General features: G+C 39.6%; 1 protein-coding gene across 1 annotated transcript in view; it reads left to right on the top strand.

Annotated features, from left to right (window-relative positions):
- LOC122555067 (cilia and flagella-associated protein 47-like) overlaps positions 1-20,384 on the top strand; it is a 497,478-nt gene that overhangs the window by 123,354 nt on the left and 353,740 nt on the right. The window contains 3 exon segments of the mRNA XM_043700727.2: positions 12,500-12,706; positions 14,183-14,283; positions 19,107-19,244. Of these exon segments, the coding sequence (XP_043556662.2) occupies positions 12,500-12,706; positions 14,183-14,283; positions 19,107-19,244 (446 nt within the window).

The following is a 20,384-nucleotide window of genomic DNA, read 5'->3' as shown; positions in this document are numbered from 1 at the left end:
TGTGTTATTATTTTACCATTGAGTTCATCAGATGACAAAGGAACTATTAGAAAAGAAACTTAAGATAAAGAGAAAATCTGAGAGCACCTGAGATTTGAAATAAATATTTCAATATTTAAAAGAGCTATCATTAACGTTTTGCATGCACGCAGTTATCATGTTTACCTTGGTTTGCTCTTTGGAAGTTTTAACGATCTGTTTTATATATGGGACTCATTGTTTATGTGGTGAAATATTTCAGGGTGACCAGGAATAAATAGGTGATTATAATATAATTTGGCAGTCCCTCACGTGACATTTGTAACCACCTTTTACAGATTCTGATGCTATTGCTTATTTCTAACAATTCATAATTGATCTTCAAAATCTGGTGATACCTTAACTTTTTGCAAATAAACCAAATTTTGTGTGTCATAATTTTGAGTTATGATTTTTTTGGTAACATTTGATTACAGATAAAATCTATAAACTCATGTCACAATTTCAACACATTTGTTGGTAACCAGTTGAATCATGCAAAACATTTTTTTTAGAAATGAAAATTCTGCAATTCAACCCTCTTATGCCTGAAAAATTACGTTTTCATAAAAGCATTGTATTTTCATCACTTTAATTGTTACATTTTTGGGGAAGGAGCTCGGTTGTTTAATATCTTGATTCATTTATTTACTTGCAAAATGTAGTCCGTGCCATGGATCTGTGATTAGACTTCTCCAGTTTGATTAATCTGTTAGTGGCAGATTAATTAATTAATTAATTTGGTGCTTTTTTTTCGAAAGGAAAGTCATGTGTACATAAAAAAGCTACTTGTTATACCTACTTGTATTCTTCAGATTTCAAGCACTTCAACTGTTGCAGAACAGATGCAGCCAAGCAGAGGCAGAAGAAGGGAAATAGATTGTAGTGTTGTGAACAGTATTGTTTGCTCTTCCTCTCTTTCCATAGCCGACTAACACAGATCTACCTCTTCTTCCACTCTACCTCATCTTTAGGTTCTATCTTTTGTCCTTTATCTTCCACCATTAACTCACCTGTGTTTCCATCTAAATTACCAACTGACATGCAAAGCTTTTCAGGGACAGTGCAATTATACCAAACAGTGAGGGAAAGGTAGGGAGAGAGGGAAGGGACTAAATCAAAATGGAATTTGAGGGAGAAACAAGGCACTTCACCCATTACGGTGCCCACTCTTCTTCCAACTCAAATTAATTTCCCCTCACTCCACGGAGTTCTCAAAATCTGGGAACCCCATTCAAGATCATCCAAAATTCACAATCAATCCCCAGTCTTCCTAAACCAAACACTGTCCTTAGGCAAATTGTCTTTCTTCATCCGTCCTCAGATTTAATCCCCGCGTTAATTCCTTTCTTTGAAGAACTTGATTGCTTGTTTTGTATCTTCTTTCTTGGTTTGGAACTATATCCTTGACATGGAAGCAGGAAACAGGAGTTGTTTCCTTTAGTCAGAAATCAGTGGAAAACCGACTAAAGTTAAGATTTTTGAAGGGGTGATCCCTTAATTGATATGGGAATGCATTTCTTGCCCATTAGTGTCAGTGGAACTGGAAAAGCAGTGAATAACATGCATGTGGGACTCATTTGGACACCCCAGAACAGTCTTCACTGAGTCTGCTTGTCCTGATAGATATTCTGTGGTCTATGCTTAAGCCTTCCGCAGAACCAGAGGGAAGTAAGATGTCGGAGTGGAGCAGAAGATGTGGGTTCCAGGGCAGGATAGCCAAATGCTTCATCCTGCCAATTTAGATCTCACAATGAGGGAGAGAAGAGCAGGAGGAGGCGTGCTGCAGAGTCGTGTCCCCCTGGGCTTAAGTTCCACCTGCTCCAAAGATGTGTAATGACATCTCTCAACAGATTGATTAGAAAACATCTACGCTGTTCATTATTGTCAGGGCTGGCATTAATGCCTCAAAAATGAAATTCTGCACCCATTGTTCTTTCCAAGTTCTCCTGTCTCTGTTCCCATTTTCGGGGGGTCGTGAAAATTCAGCCCTTGATGTTCTATTCATTGTTACAAAACTCTGTGGAGTATCTTGCCAAAAGCATCTTCCCCCCTTCCATTTCAATAAATGGATTGGGCTGCTGTTGTTGTTCTGAGAATTGGCGGATGTAGTCCTTAGATGAGGAATATCTGTAATCACTGGATTTTAAAACAGAAGTCCATAATCAGTTTGTTCTCAAAAAGCTTTCTAACCAAGTAATTGAAAATGTTCAAATAAAAGTACAATATTGTGGCTGTTGAAATCTGAACTAAAAGCAGAAAGTGCTGGAGAAATCCAGCAGGTAGAGCATCTATTGGGAGAAACAGTTTAAAATATAAAGATACTGGAATTATTTGACTTGAAAGATTATCTCTGTTTCTGTCCGCACAGATACTGCCAAATGTGCTGAGTTTCTCTAGCACTTTCTGTTTTTATTATTTAAAATGTTGCTGTGCAAGTGGATTCCCCATTATTGTTCATTGGCAAGGTAGATGGACCACAGTACCTATGCACATTGGTGGCAACATTCGGACAAACAGCTTACCCTAAAAAAATACTTTATGCAGATTTTTTTTATCCCTTGTTGAAGTAAAAATATTTAAATTAATTAATAAAATTAAAGCATAATGTTTATTTTAAGAAAAGCATTCAGTCCTCATAACAGGTTAATTGAGTCAAAAAGTGCACAGAATGAATTTGATAAAAACAGTCGAGTGAAAGAAAAATAACTGCTGTCTACAAGGAAGTGAGATGAGATTTCATGACTTTCAACTAACTCTTGCTCGAGAAGGTCAATGGATTTGAACTGCATGGTAAAACTGCAATTTCCTCCCATTATTTCTGATGGAACACTTTCTCAAAATTGGGTATAATTCCATGTCAATGACACTGACACAGAGTCATAGAGATATACATCATGGAAAAAGACCCTTTGGTCCAACATGTCCGCGCCAATCAGATATCTTAATCTAATCTAGTCTCATTTGCCAACATTTGGCCCAAATCCCTCTAAACCCTTCCCATTCAGATACCCATCCAGATGCCTTTTAAATGCTGTAATTGTATAAGCCTCCACCACTTCCTTTGGCAGCCCATTCCATATGTGCACCACTCTTTGCATGAAAACGTTGCCCCTTAGATCCCTTTCAAATTTTTCCCTCTCACCCTAAACCTATGCCCTCTAGTTCTGGACTCCCCCACCCCAGGGAAAAGATGTTGTCTATTAAGCATATCCATGCCGCTCATGATTTTATAAACCTCTATAAGGTCACCCCTCAGCCTCCGATGCCGAGGGAAAACATCCACAGCCTATTCACCCTCTCTTTATAGCTCAAAACCTCCAACTCTGGCAACATACTTGTAAATTTTTCTGCACCCTTTCAAGTTCCACAACATCCTTCCAATAGGAGGGAGACCATAATATTCCAAAAGTGGCCTAACCAATGTCCTGCACAACTGCAACGTAACCTCCCAACTCCTATACTCAGTGCTCTGACCAGTAAAGGCAAGCATGCCAAACACCTTCTTCACTATCCTACCTACCTGTGATGCTAATTTCACAGAGCTATGAACCTGCACTCCAAGGTCTTTTTGTTTAGCAACACTCTCCAGGACCTTACAATTAAGTGTTTAAGTCCTGCCTGATTTTCCTTTCCAAATTGCAGCAACTCACATTTATCAAAATTAAACTCCATCTGCCACTCCTCGGCCCATTGGCCCTTCTGATCAAGATCCCATTGTATTCTGAGGTAACATTCTTCGCTGTCCACTACAGCACCAATTTAGATGTCATCTGCAAACTTACTAATTATATCTCCGTATCCAAATCATTTATACAAATGACAAAAAGCACTGATTCTTATGGTACACCACTGGTCACAGGCTGCCAGGCTGAAAAGCAACCCTTCCCAAGCACCCTCTGTCTTCTACGTTCCAGCTAGTTCTGTACCCAAATAGTTAGTTCTCTCTGTATTCCATGAGATCTAACCTTGCTAACCAGTCTACAATGAAGAACCTTGTCAAACGCCTTACTGAAGTCCATATAGATCACGTCCACCACACTGCCTTCATCAATCCTCTTTGTTACCTCTTCAAGAAACTCAATCAAGTTTGTGAGACATGATTTCCCATGCACAAACCCATGCTGACTATTCCTAATCAGTCCTTGCCTTTCCACATATATGTAAATCCCTTCCCTCAGGATTCCCTCCAACCACTTTCCCACCACCGATGCCAGGCTCAATTGTTCTATAGTCCCCTGATTTTTCCTTACCACCTTTCTTAAATAGTGGCACCATGTTAACCAACCTCCAGTCTTCCGGCATCTCACCTGTGACTATTGATGATATAAATATCTCTTGATTGCAAGGGGCCCAGCAATCACTTCCCTAGCTTCTCATAGAGTTCTAGCATACGCCTGATCAGGCCCTGGGGATTCAGCCCTCTTTATGCATTTTCTTTTAGATTAGATTACTTACAGTGTGGAAACAGGCCCTTCGGCCCAACAAGTCCACACCGACCGGCCGAAGCACAACCCACCCAGACCCATTCCCCAACATTTACCCCTTCACCTAACACTACGGGCAATTTAGCATGGCCAATTCACCTAACCTGCACATTTTTGGACTGTGGGAGGAAACTGGAGCACCCGGAGGAAACCCACGCAGACACGGAGAGAATGTGCAAACTCCACACAGTCGCCTGAGGCGGGAATTGAACCTGGGTCTCTGACGCTGTGAGGCAGCAGTGCTAACCACTGTGCCACTGTCCCACACCTCCTACTCAGTAATATGGACATATTTCAAGATGCCACTATCTATTTTTCCACATTGTATATCTTCCATGTCCTTCTCCATAGTAAACACTGATGCAACATGCTCATTTTGTATCTCCCCATCTCCTGCGGTTCCACACATAGGGTGCCTTATTGATCTTTGAAGGGACCTATTCTATCGCTTGTTACCCTTAATGTTTTTATAGAATACCCTTGGATTCTCCTTAACCCTATTTGCCAAAGCTATCTTATGTCCCCTTTTGCTACATCTGATTCCCTCTTAAGTATACTCATATAGGAATATACCATCTCTGGATTCTTGTTATCTCATTTCTAAAGCTTCCCATTTTCCAGCCGTCATTTTACCTGTGAACATTTGCCCCCAATCAACTTTTGAAAGTCCTTGCCTCATACCATCAAAATTGGCCTTTCTCCAATTTAGAACTTGAACTTTTAGATCCCATCCCTCCTTTTCCATCACTATTTAAAAACTAATAGAATTATAGTCGCTGTCTCCAGAGTGCTCCCCACTGACACCTCAGTCACCTGCCCTGCCTTATTTCCCAAGAGTAGGTCAATTTTTGCACCTTCTCTAGTAGGTGCATCCACATACTGAATCAGAAAATTTTCTTGTACACACTTGACAAATTTCTCTCCATCTAAACCCTTAACACAATGGCAGTCCCAGTCTATATCTGGAAAGTTAAAAACCCCTACCATAACCACCCTATTATCCTTACAGATTGCTCAGATCTCCTACAAATTTGTTTCTCAATTTCCTGTTGATTATTGGGTGGTCTATAATAAAATCACAAAATAGTGATAATCTCTTTTATATTTCTCAGTTCTACCCAAATAACTTTTCAGAACCTATTCCCAAAAATATCCTTAAGTATTGCTATAATTAATTGAATTTATTGTCACGTATACCGAGGCACACTGAAAAGCTTTGTCTTGCGAGCAATGCAGGCAGATCACAGAGTTAAGTAGCATAGATAAGTAAATAATAAGTAAACAGCGGCAAAAACAAAAACACAGGTACAGGCGACTGTTAAGAGTTTATGAGTCCATTCAGTATTCTAAAAACAGTATGGTAGAAACTGTTTCGAAACCAGCTGGTGCGTATGTTCAGGCTTCTGTACCTTCACCCCGATGGTAGAGTTGTAGAAAAACATTGCCAGGGTGGGATGGATCTTTGAGAATGATGGCAGCCTTTCCTTGACAGCAGGCCTGGTAGATGGATTCTATAGATAGGAGGTTAGCCTTTGTGATTGTCCAGGCTGAGTTCACCACTCTCTGTAACCATCTCTGATCTTGAATGGTACAGTTGCCATACCAGGTAGTGATATATTCAGGCACAATGTTCTCAATGGCGCACCTTTAAAAGTTGGCAAGGGTATTTGCCACCATGCCACATTTCCTCAGCTGCCTGAGGAAGAAGAGACATTGTTGGGCCTTTGTAACCAACGTGTCCACACAAAGAATCCAAGAAAGCTTGTTGTGGATGACCATTCCTAGGAACAATACGCTAAAACTTGCCTGGAAATGGGAAATGAATGCCGTCTGACAGAGCGCCACCCGCGAACAGCTGTACTTCCTGCATGAATGCCTAAGAAAACAGATACCACCTCAATGTCTTCAATACAAGCCTCCCCTTAACACCCCACTAGCCAAAAGGATAGCAGAACAAAATGGCCGCAGAATGCTTAGAGAAATAATTAACGATGCCCACAACAGACTCCGTAAATACAACCGGGAAATTTTGCACCAAACATCTTTACTCACTCATGCAACAGACCATGAATGGACAGACACAATACAACAAGCCATAGGTATCAGACCGCGAAAAATACAGAAAATGAAAAAATAGACCTGCATAAAAAAAAGACAAACTTACACAATGTAACAACCCTGACAACACAGAAGCATGGATAAAAAACTTATCTGACAGAACCCTTAACAGACACTGAAAAAGCTGTCTTAATAAGAGCATTAATTTACAAATTCCAGGATGCGGACAAGAAAGATTTCTTCGCAGCATTAGAAGCAACACTGAAAGACAACCAACTCACAGAAGAAACCCAGCAAACCATCAGACAGACAGACGCACCAACATTAAGCAGGGAAAAGGAAGGAAACACACTCAATACACAAGAAGGGAAAGCACTAAAAAGATAAAAAAAAATAAAAACATAGCTATCCCAGCTGTGGACAAAGGATGCTTAACATTCATCTTAAATCAAAGAGACTACATTGAAAAAGCAAACCCACTACTTGCAGATACCAACACTTACCAAAAAGTGGCGATAGATCCGACCCCACAATTAGAGAACTGAATCACAGCCCTACTCAAAAACTTACGAAATCTGGAGAAATAAATAAGACCGACTTCCAAAAAATGAAACCAGATGGATCCAACACACCATGCTTTTGCGGATTACCCAAAATTCACAAATGAGGATCCCCCCTCTCAGACCCATAGTCTCGCTACCTGGAACACCAATTTACAGATTGGCCAAGGAGCTACACCAAAGACTAAAACACTTAGCAGAAGACTCACGCCACTCCATCCACTCCACCCAAGAATTCCTGAAGACCATTAAAGACTCCAAGATAGAAGAGGCTGAAATAATGGTCTCCTTTGATGTAACAGCCCTGTTTACATCCATCAACATTAACCTGGCCAAGGAAACACTGACTACAATATTAGAAGACTCAAAGACAAATACACCAAACACCACCAACTTCATCAGCAAGGACAGTATTGTCAAGCTAGTGGACCTATGCCGTATCACCCACTCCACCTTCAACAACAAACTCTGCAGTCAAACCAACAGAACACACATGGGATTCCGATATCAGGGTTCTTAGTAGAGGCAGTAACGCAGCGACTCGAACAAGCAGCTCTGCCAAGCATCGAACCCAAACTCTGGATCTGCTATGTGGATGACACCTTTGTCATCACTATACGAAACAAGTTAGAGGAAACCTTCAAGACCACTAAGAATACCCTTACTGGCATAAAATTCACTAAAGAGGAGGAAAACAACAACAAACTGCCATTCCTAGATGTCACAGTAGAGCGAACAGCCAATGGGGAACTTTAAACCAGTGTCCACAGGAAAACAACATATACGGACCAAATATTGAACTACATAAGCGATCATCCCAACATTCAAAAACGAAGCTGCATCAAAACATTATTTCAACAAGCCAACACACACTGCAGCGCAGAGGAACTTCGAAGAGCAGAGGAAAATTACATCAACAGCGTATTCAAAAGGAATGGGTACCCAGTGAACACAGTCTGCCAATTTCTCATCAATAAGCCCAAACAAGCAGACAAAACACATTAAGAAACCCTAGCCACTCTGCCCTACATTAAAGACTGCCAGACTACTCAGATGCCTGGGCATCATGGTAGCCCACAAACCCATCAACACACTAAAGCAGCAGCTAATGAACTTGAAAGACCCTATACAGACAACAAGCAAAACTAATGTCATTTACAAAATACCGTGCAAGAATTGTAACAAACACTACACTGGACAAACAGGCAGAAAACTAGCCACCAGGATACATGAACATCAACTAGCCACAAAACTACATGACCCTCTCTCACTAGTATCCTTTCATACAGACAAGGAAGGACACCACTTTGACTAAGACAACACATCCATCCTCGGACAAGCCAAACAGAGACGCACACGAGAATTCCTAGAAGCATGGTATTCCAACCAGAACTCTATTAACAAATACATTGACTTGGACCCCATTTACCACCCCCTGAGAAAAAGAACAGGAAATAACGTCACCATAGCAAATGACATCACCAACCCAAGGAAACCCAAACATATAAATAGAAAGCAGGAAACACCAGCAGTCCTTCGTCTGGAGGCTCACTGAAGATATAACCTGGTATTATGATGAAACGTCAGCGAGCAAACCTACATCCACTTTCTATACTCATTCCACCTCTGTGCTACTAATGTGTTGGGGCATAAATAACAACAAAAGTCAATAGTGAGTTCCTTGGTTTTGCCGACATTGAGAGCTAGGTTGTTCTCAGTGCACCATTTGAGAGCTAGGTTGTTCTCAGTGCACCATTTTTCTAGGTCTTCCATCTCCTATTTGGAGTCTGTTTCGTCGTCATCTGAGATTTGATGGTGGTGTCATTGGCAAACTTGTAAATGGCATTAGTCTGGTATTTGGTGATGCAGTCATGGGTATGCAGTGAATACAGTAGGAGGCGGAGTACACACCCCTGGGGGCTCCAATGTTGAGTGTTAGTGAGGATGAAATATTGTCCCCAGTCTTCACTGATTGTGGCTTGTGTGTCAGGAAACTGAGAGTGGGGCTTAATCCAAGATCACTAAGTTTAGTAATCAATCTCGAGGGGATAATAGTGTTGAAGGCTAAACTGTAGTCAATGAGTAGGGATTGTTCTTGGTGTCAAGATGTTTTAGGGAGGAGTGAAGGGCAAGTGATATGGCATCTGACGTGGATCTGTTGGTCCGATACGCAAATTGGAGTGGGTCAAGACTAGTGGGAGGCTGGAGTTGATTAATGCCATGACCAGCCTTTCAAAGCACTTCATGACCACCAAAGTTAGGGCCACTGGGTGGTAGTCATTGAGACATGCTGCATGAGCCTTCTTAGGCATAGGGATCATGTTGGCCCTCTTGAAACAGGCAGGGACGTTGGCCTACTGCAGGGAGAGGTTGAAGATGTCCAAGAAGACCTCTGCCAGTTGATCTGTGCATGCTCTGAGTACACAGCCTGCTACTCAGTCTGGTCCCATTGCTTTCCTTGGATTCACATGAAGTAAAACTGATCTGACCTCTGATGCAGTGACTGTTGGGATAGGTTTGTCAGGACTTGTCGCAATAGGCGTTACCTCTCCGCCAAAATTCTGCTCAAAGTGAGAATAAAAAGCTTTGAGATGATCTGGGAGGGATGTGTCATCATCTGCTGTCTTTCACTGACTCTTTTCAGAACCTGTGATGTCATTCAGTCCTTGCCATAGTTGCTGGATGTCTGTCTTGGTCTCTAGTTTGGTTCAGTATTGGTCCTTGGTTGTCTTAATGGCTCTGTGAAAGTTATATTTGGATTCCTTATATTTGAGTGGGTCGCCTGATCTGAAGGCCTCACACCTGTTTTTAGCAGGTTCTGTATGTCCTGATTAATCCAGGGTTTCCTGTTGGGGAACATCCAGATTGACTTCCTTCACACCAAGTCCCTTAGAGAGTCCCCTATTGCAATTGATTGTTTTGAACCTGATGGGCCTGCTTGTTACATTGGAGCATTTCTTGGTACCAGAAACGCAGCTGTTTGTGCTATATTCCCCTTAGGGTCCACTACCCCCACATTTTCCAAAACATCATACTTGTTGAGATGGGGATAGCCACAGGGGACTCCTGCCCTACCTGCCTCCCTCTCCTACCTTTCCTAGAGGTAACCCATCTACCTGACTCTATCTGCAGCTTTTCTCCCTTCCAATGATGGCTGTACATCACACCCGCTAGGTCCTGTAAATTCCTATTGTCCCAACTGCCGCTCCAACCGATCCATGTGGTCTAATAGGATTCACAATCTAACACATTGCAGACGTAATCATCAGTAACATAGAAACTCTCCCTAATCTCCCACATTGGACAGGAAGAGCATGTCCCTCTACCCAAGGCCATCTTTGCTCTTTAACATTCTACACACCTAGAAAATAGAACTTACTGCCCAAAAAAAAACACTGCTTCAGTTATACTTTTAAAATTTAATCAAGAGACAGATCTCAATAAAACATGTAATCAAAAAAGAACTCAGTCTACTCACTATTGCCGATTTACAGCGAGGTTACACCTAAAAACTATGCACTTATCTTCTCCCATGCTGTGAGCTTTCACACACAGGTTCCTCCAAGATCAGCTGTGATTTTGCTGTTTGTTAATTTTTTCTCGATACACTCCGATGTCCAGAGATACTTGAAGTCAAACAGCAAAGGCAGTAACTGTGCAGATTCCCATCTGTGTCAGACAGCAATGTTGGTTTCTTTCTCTGACCATGTGCTCGCTGCCTTTGTGTGTCTTCCTCCTTTTTAAAGTGCCATTGTTTTGATTTTTGGTGTGAGTACAATTTGAGTGTAACTGCACAATTAAGATCATGGGAAAAATTTCCGTTTATGATACCTGTCTTTTATTTCAACATTTTATTTACTGTCAGTTTTAAAATAGCAAGGATATAAAATCATGATAGGTGAAGGATGTACTCATTTTTCCAGAATAATGGACAGAGTGATCCCTAAAACATCAGCGAAAATCTAGACTATCTGAAACAAATACAGATGTTTGATTTGCTATGTCAGCATAAACTACTGGTTCTAATATTATGCTGTCTGTAGTGTAATGCCCTAATTGTTTTAAAACAACCTTTCCCCGATTTAGCATTTCTTACAGGTAGGTTTGCATTACTAAACACTCAGAGTTCATTGAAATCATAAGCCTTTGGTTGTTTTGATTTGTATATTTACTGTTCAAAGTTTTATTTTCTAATATTTTACTTTAAGTTCCAGTAAAATGTGCTGTTACAATGCTTGTGAAAAATGTGTGAAATATAAGGTTGAACATTTATAATGTTTGCCCTGCCTCGATTATGCCTGAAAATTGTGATGTCAGATTTAGATTTTAATAAGCGAACTTCTCATGTGCAATGTCATAGAGCGGTCTACTTTCTTAAACGTGGGTTCAAAAGTTTGATAATGGCACTCCTTTATTCAGATGCAAAATGTGTTTCTCGGTATTCAATATGGGTGCTTGCTCATTTCATTTGTAAGTATGGCACCTGCGATATTGTTGACAGAAGAAAGTGGCTCATGCCTCAGGCTGACATATGAATAGGGGCCTTAATGTCTGTTTGAGAGCTATATTTTATATGTTTTCAGTTGAATAGCTTTTAAGTGGCTGCTGCAGGCCGCCACCAAATACATGAGTTTAAGAATTTGAATGTTAATCAGTGAAGTGCAGAATTCCTTCACATGACTCCAGTGTGATTTTAATCAGTTCCTCCCTCCCAATCACTTTCCCCACCACCAAAATTCTCCTCTCCTTCCCAGTTACTTCGCCATCCTTTCCCACGCAGTTCCATCTCACACAATTCTTCACCTGACATCAATGCTTTACCCTCCCTCTTGATCACTTCCTCCAATAAGCTACCTGAGCGTTATTTTTGGTAAAACTTTACAGCAGTTGTTTTTTTAAAAAAAGTCACAATTCCTGTCTCAGGGATCAGCGTCTGAAGCTTTATGCTTTACCTTGATTCTTTGAATTTTATGGCTAGATTATCTTAACAGCAACTGCTATCTCCCACCCCAATGCAGTATTTCATTGGACTTGATTTTGATCTCACAAAGGCAAGTAATCTGCTATTTGTTGGAACATTGAATAACTTTGTTGAAGTGAGTGGAGAATATGCCCAATAAGCATGTCTATGCATTTTCAATATCATTGGATGTCCCAAAACACTTTACAACCAGTTACGTGCTTCTAAACTCAGATTAGCATTATATTTATTGTTCGTTCAGGTTCTGTTCAGCTGTAATTTAACTTGTGTACCGTAATAATTTATTCTGAAATGTTAAAGAATTTATGAGTGATGTCTTAAAGGGGAATTATCATTTCTTGTCTGTATTATAATTTACTGTTGCAAAATTTAATGAAAAAATGATTTGGTTTCAGTGACTGTATACTCCAAGCTGAAGTTCCAGAAGCAGAAACCAAAGAGGGGAATTGGATTAAGCCTTTTACTTGTCAGTTTCCTGAAGGCTCAACTTTGCCATTTAGGAGTGAAACCATCAGGAGCATAACATGCTGCATTATCTTCTGTTCATTCTGTCCAATTTCAGTATCAGCAAATGTTACATTAATTGATCAGGACAGGAGCAGGTAAAAAATATCAGTACACAGAAGTGCATGCATATTATAGAGTTGTTGGATTTTAATGCATATAAATAAATTGATAAAAAGAAATATGTGCCAGCAACTGAAATAGTAGTAAACCACATCCTTTACTTGACAAAATACCAATTTCTAGAGAGCCAATTTGGTTGACTGTGTTAAGTTATTATCCATCGATCATTTTTATGGACCCTGCAGTGTTCAGTGATGATAATAAAAGTTGAATAGACTTCTTCGAAGAAGTCTATTCATATGAAAACAGATCCAATGTCAACGTTGAGATAATAAACCTTCATTTGGTAATGTATGATTTTTTGAATGGATGCATCCAGGATTTGGCCAAACTACATTCTTTCATTGCTGGCGCCTAAAGCTGCTGTCCTTTAGAATTCCCCTAGATCTGTGCTGATCTGGACTGGATATGCTTTACTTCTTTGCAAATACTCTGAAGAATAAATAATTTGAATGTTCCCGTAATGATTAGAACTAGGTTGATCTTGTTGACTATGAGATCCTTGCTTGGGGTTATTTACCTGGGCCATTCAGGAAGCCCAGGCTGACCAATATAAACAGGGGATTTAGAATCTCCTCAGTTCAGGGCACTGACTCTGAGCTGACTGGGCAAAAGGATTCCTGATGAAGGGTTTTTGCCCGAAACATCGATTTTCCTGCTCCTTCGATGCTGCCTGACCTGCTGTGCTTTTCCAGCACCACTCTGATCTAAACTCTGAGTTGACTGGCCATTGCCAGTGTCCTATGTACAAGTAAATAAAGGGTGACTTTGTGACAGGATATTGTTTCTGTGCAGTTATTTCATTGCACAAAACATAAATGCGATGATCTCTAAACTACTCCGGATATCAAACCCTATTTATGGCTTTACAAAGAAAAGCTGAAGTACTTTCTGAAATAAAAACAATGGGCTGTTCATCCTGTAGGATTTGGCAGAGCACAGAATAGCTTGAATGTATTGGTTGTAATGCTATCCTGAAGAAACCACTCTCTTTCTTTATAACTAATTTGAGGCTAATTTAAAAATCACACAACACCAGGTTATAGTCCAACAGGTTTATTTGTAAGTACTAGCTTTTGGAGCACTACTCCTTCATCAGGGACTAGTTTGACCATGACTGTCAAAGAAGGGGAGAAACTAATGTACAGTAGATAGGATTGCAAGGACAGGCTTGGGATAAAACCTCCAATCGTTCAGGTAGACAATAGCGAATTCCAAATCCCTCATCTTTATTAGCTAGGTTTGCTCCATATTCCTTGGTACATTTACCTAATGAATATCTTTTGATCCTAGTCATGAAAATTTGGACTGATGCAGTATTGAAATAATTAGACTGTTGCTACACTTTGTATGTAAAGTACTTTACTCAGGTTGGATTATTAAAAGTTTGCCCTTGAAATTTGATTTATTGTGCAATGCTTTTTACAAACTATACTATTGTCCTGATGCAGGTTCACCTTACCTGTCTCGGCATCTGCAGATAATTGCCTGTTATCTATATATAGATATATTGCCCTCCACAGTACAGACCAACATATTGTTCTCAAAACTGGTAAGTGTTCATAAAATTATTCTTTTATCAAATTAAATTAACATTAACCCTACTAATTTCCACAGGTGCTAACTGACTTGTTGAATACTTCCAGTATTTTCTCTTTTTGTAACCATAGTGCTGCTAGACTATCTCAATAGAACAATTGGAAGGTAGTTTGGGTAACATATAGACAGAGGTAGGCCATTCATCCCATCATTCCAACTCTGCCACTCAACATGATCCTTTATCTCAATACCATTTCCCCATTCTGTCCTCTTATCTCTAAACAAAGATAGTTTCTAGAAATCTAGAAATACATTCCGTGACTTCACCTCCCCAGCCCTTTGTGGAAGAGATTCCATGAGTTCACCACCTATTAATTAACCCCTTATCATTGCACAAAACTAAATTTAGTTTTAGTCTGCCCTTGAGTTGGTTTCTCAATGTATTGGTCTAAAAATCTATAATGTAAGCCACAGTACTAATGCAAATGTGGTTTGACCAGACTATAGTTCAAAAGTATTAAATATATGCCAGAGACCTGACCTTACCTTTCTTTACCTTACCTCACCTCTTGTTTCAGAGTGCTCACTGTGCCTGCTGTTCTGAGTGATGCTGACTCCCTGTCTTAGGATCCTCAACACCCTGCTTCTCTCCAGGTGCAGCTTTACTTCCCCTATTAGAGTTTTCATTGTGAGATGATGAGGTAACTAGAAACACATTAGCCTTCATTTCCTTTGTTCAGAGCTGTCTGGGCTGGAAACAATCAGCTTATCTCCAATCCCTGTGTGTCAGATTTAGCTGGAATATCTACACAGTACAGAAGCTTTCAGAAATATGATCATGTGATCAACCTCAGCCATTTTTGAGTCCAGCAATGTTAGCCATTTTAAAAAGATATACATTTAAACCCAAATATGTGAAACCCAAATGTGGAGGTTTAATTTGAGATTTCTGTTCATGGCCTCTGATACACCTCCAAGTAAAAGCACTTCTAAGTAGCAAAAATAACAATATTACTGAATTTGCATTCATTTGAAATGGAACGTGACGAAGGCAATATTTTAAATTTAAATAAGGATAACTGTATGGGCATGAAAGCTGAACTAGCTGATGCTAATTGGAATACCAAGCTAAAAGATCAATAGAGAAACAGTGGCAGATATTAAAGGGGCTATATTATAATACGTAAAATAGTACATTCCAATTCTAAAGAACAATTCCAAGAGAGGACCTACCATCCGTAGTTAATTAAAGAGTCATTGAAAACTTAAGTAAAAAAGCAAATAATCGCAAAAATGAGCAGCAGATAAGAGAGTTGGTCAGAATATACAGAACTGCAGCAAATGCCAAAAAAAACAGGAGGAAGATATTATAGTATGGGAACAAGTTAGGTGGAAACATAAAAACAGTAAGAGTTTCCACAAATATCTAAAAAGGAACAAAGTAAGTAAAGTGAGTATTTGTCCTCCAGGAAGCGAGTGTGGAGCCTGAATAGGAAATAAGGAAATGATAGGCAAAATGAGTGAATATTTTGTTTCTGTCTTCAAATAGGTGGCTAATGATGTATGTTAATTGATGTTAACTTTCCAAAATTTGTTAGATTCTGGAAAGGTTCTATCAGACTGGAAGTAGCAAATATAACCCCTCTATTTAGGAAGAGAATGAGGCAGGAAACAATAAAGGTACAGCCCAGCCACGTTGATGACTGTCTTGAGTCTTTTTTTGATTGATAGGGTGAGCTGAGGGTGAGATGGCAATGTCTACTGACACCAGAACTGCAGAGCACTCCCTCAGAAACACGTACAGCTCCAGACCCACTATGTCATAGCATTATGAACAAATTCCAACACTCAGTATGTACACAGAACAGGTGGGACATTGAAATGGGAATCGGATAGGGCTGGCGGGAGAGGGAGAATGAATGGGTCTGCATGGTTGGACAGGGAGATGTAATGGAGGTTTTTCTCACCATCCCATCCACAAGCTTGATTTCTTCCCCCTCACCATAGGCCTGACCTCTTCTCCCACCACCACTGTCCTTTATTATGAGTGGAATTGAATATGAAAGTTACAAGATAATGCTTCATTTACACAGAGCATTGAGAGACCACATTTTGAATACTGTGTACACTTTTGATTTCCTTACATGTGCAAGGATATAATATGTCAGAAGCAGTTCTAACGAGGTTTTCTGGATTGATGCTTGGAATAAGCATTTTGTCTTATGCGGAAAGATTGAACTGTCAGAGACAGAAATCTGGCCTGCATTTAATTCCAGACCCTTGGCAATGTGATTGATTCTTAACTATCCTTTGAAATGACCTATCAAATCATTACAGAAAATGGTCACTTGATAATGCAAGACTTCTGTATTGGTAAAAAATAATTGCTTGGTAAAGCTTTTTGTCTTGTACTCAAGAGGACAAACACAAGATTAGCTGAACTTCAAAGGGAGCAGCCACTTTTGCTGCATGTAATAAGATTTCTGATTCACTGGCGAGTTGACTTTGATTTGTTGAGGAATTGTTATGGAAAATGTCTTCTTACTTTTGTTTAACATAAAACATGTACTATACGTTGGCGTGTTTTATCTGCAGAGGATAAGTGCCTGTAATAAATATATGTAACTTCAAGCAAGCATAAATGAGCACCACTTTATGAAGATGATGGAGGATTTTAATTTTGCTGTTAATGTAATTCTAAATGCACTTAGGATTATTTAGTAAGTGCTGTTCAGTTGCGGAATCACATATAACATTAGACATTATGTTCTGAGTTTTGTAAACATGGGCTGGTTGAATACAATCATTTGAACAAAATATTGGTGAACTGTTTATTTACAGAAAGTAAAATAACATATTTGAACATGCTGATAGTAGATGTTTGTGACCAGTTGACCAGTTAATTTAATGGGAGTAAAACAGCAGCCATTCTTTATTAATATCATGCTTATTTTCTTTTATTTTAAATGATTAACTCTGTAATCATTTTCTGTTACAACTTTATTATTCTGGACTATTACGATGAGGATGCAAATAAACTAATCCATGAAGCATAATGTTTTGTGTGTTTCAATTTATTCTGTTATGATTCATGACTTAAAAGATTTACATGTATGGCGGTTCATGAAAAATAGAAACTCCATCATCTAATTGGCATTGAGTACAGGAGTTAGGAGATCCTGTTGAAGCTGTGCAGGACATTGATTAGGCCACTTTTAGAATATTGTATGTAATTCTGTTCTCCCTCCTTTAGGAAGGATGTTGTGAAACTTGAAAAAGGTTCAGAAAAGATTTACAAGGATGTTGCCAGCACTGGAGGGTTTGACCTACAGGGAGAGGTTGAATAGGCTGGAGCTTTCCCTGGAGTGTTGGAGGCTGAGAGGTGACCTTATAGAGTTTTATAAAATCATGAGGGGCATTGATAGGGTGAATAAACAATGTCTTTTCCCTGGGGTAGAGGAGTCCAGAACTAGAGGGCATAGGTTTAGGGTGAGTAGGGAAAAATTTAAAAGGGACTTAATAAGTAATGTTTTCACACAGAGGGTGGTGTGTGTATGGAATGAGCTGCCAGAGGAAGTGGTGGAGGCTGGTACAATTACAATTTTTAAAAGGTATCTCGATGGGTACATAAATAGAAAGTGTGAGAGGGATATGGGATAAGGATATCTGGCTGGCATGGACGAGTTGGACTGAAGGGTCTGTTTCCGTGCTGTACATCTCTATGACTATGACTGTAACATCTCTGTGTGAGTTTGGATTGATAAGAATAAAATGATACATTTAAATTGAAAAGGCAAAACCTTAGATCATTCAGTAACTACGAATATGGCTGGGAAGTTACCTATAAATGAGCAGTGGATTGAATGATTCCAAACTAAAATTGCCCATGTATGAGGCAAATCAATGGGTATTTGACATTATCTTCTGTACTGGTTTGCAAAGGCTGTTTTGCTGTGGCATGTCAGAAACAGATTAAAAAATTGAATTTTTAAAGACCAAGTTTTGAAAACAAATTGAGGACAAGAACACAAAAGGTAGTAACCACAAAGTAAGTGAAGAAAGACAGAACTGTGAGCAAGAGGTACTATCGCTGATATTCCAAAACCAAATAATCAGCTATTTGAGAAAAGAAGTGACAAACGGGAAAGAAATATGTAAAACAGAGTGAGAACTTGAAAGACCTAGCTAATTGTCAGAAGAACATCTCAGAGAGAGGGAGAGAGAGACAGACAGAGAGAGAGCCTGAGTGATCATTGGAAGAGGAATCCATAATCTCAGGAGCAAGGTGCTTCTGGAGATTTTGTGACGAGCTAACAGCTTATTTAATCCAGATGTTGGTGAAGTATTAATTGATGGAACTAAGGTAACATTTGAGCATTATGGTACTAGATGTGAGTTATGTTTTCCGGATCACAAAGTCACAAAGCAGATGCTTTACAATGTTGTTATTATTGTTGTCTTTCTCTTTTTTCTTCATCTGTTTTGTAAATAACTTGCAATTATTTTCTGAATCCATTTTAATTTTCCTGTAATCATTTTCAATCACTGGCAAAGTTGAGACTGTAGTCATGGATGCAAATAACTTTCCCCTATTAAGTGTCAATAATATTTTGAGTGAATCGATTGGTTCTGAAAATTTCAGGTTACAAGAACTTTAAGTAAGATACATTATAAAAGTCAGGAACTCTACTTCTCTCTTTACAAACTTTCATGCTGCTTGTAATGTGATACGACATTGTGCCATCCATCCCTCAAGTAAACCGTGAGTTTTTTCCAGTACGAATAAACAATAATAAATTATTGGCTTTTCCTCATAATATTTTATGTTCTTTTCAGGAACTAATGCAAGCAAACATGACAGTATTGGAAAAGTTATTCTACAACCTTATTACACTCCTGCTGCATCCACATGCAGTTCATCTACCATCACCAGATTCACTCCTTCCACTTCTTCTTTTGAGGAATCTGTTACAGGTGAACTATTGCCATTCTCAAAAATTGAATCTAAACTTGTCCAATTTTAATTTTTGTGTTTCATCTGGACTGACAAAGAATGATAAAATTTGACCTCTGACCCAGTTGGGCTAATGGTGACAAGGCTAAGGCTATGGACCTGGCCAGGAGGGATCCTGTCATACCAACAGTGGGGACAGTAAGGACACAGAGTTTCTGCATACTCAGAGCAGGCCAATGCTGTACTTAAAGCACCTGCAGGGTCCTATCTGGATAAGAAGTCTTTCCATTGATATTAATTGTGCTGGCTAAGTAGCTTAGGTTATTGGCAGCTGAAAATAAACACCAGAACTGCATCATGTATAATTGATGGCTTGTGACACTGTCACTGACTAGCAATCCAAGTGCTTTGACTAGTGCTCTGTGGATATGGATTAAAATCCCACCATGATCAGTTGAGGGTATAAGGAACTGGCAGAGGAGCTGAGGCCTTGTGCAAATCAAGGTAGGCTAGAGGGGTTGACTGGTCTATTCCTACTCTTAGTTCTTATGTTCTTCTGACGTATAGACTTATGACTTATATATAGATGATTTGGAGTTGGGGACCACATGTTGTGTGTCAAAGTTTGCAGATGACATTAAGATGAGTGGCAGAGCAAAGTGTGCAGAGTACTGTGAAACTTTGCAGAGGAACATAGATGCTTTAAGTGAGTGGGCAAAAGTCTAGCAGATGAATACAATGTTAATACATGTGGAATCATTCATTTTGGTAGGATTAACAGTAAGAAGAACCACTACTTGAATGGTAAAAAGTTGTAGCATGCTGCTGTGCAGAGGGACCTGGGTGTCCTTGTGCATGAATCACAGCAGGTTGATCTGCAGGTACAACTTGTAATTAGGAAGGCAAATGGAATTTTGTCCTTCATTGCTAAAAGGATTGAGTTTAAAAGCAGGGAGGTCATGTTGCAGCTGTACAGGATGCTGGTGAGGCTACACCTGGAGTCCGAAGTGCAGTTTTGGTCTCCTTACTTGAGAAAGAATGTACTCGCACTGGAGAGGGTGTAGAGGAAGTTCACTAGGTTGATTCCGGAGTTGAGGGAGTTGGCTTATGAGGACAGACTGAATAGACTGGGATTATATTCATTGGAATTTAGAAGAATA

Source organism: Chiloscyllium plagiosum, unplaced genomic scaffold, assembly GCF_037043375.1.
Source record: "Chiloscyllium plagiosum isolate Xiang-an unplaced genomic scaffold, Cpla_swu_hap1 HiC_scaffold_12, whole genome shotgun sequence".
NCBI lineage: Eukaryota > Metazoa > Chordata > Chondrichthyes > Orectolobiformes > Hemiscylliidae > Chiloscyllium > Chiloscyllium plagiosum.
Note: the sequence above shows the minus strand (reverse complement) of the source record. Positions and strands in the feature narration are given on the sequence as shown.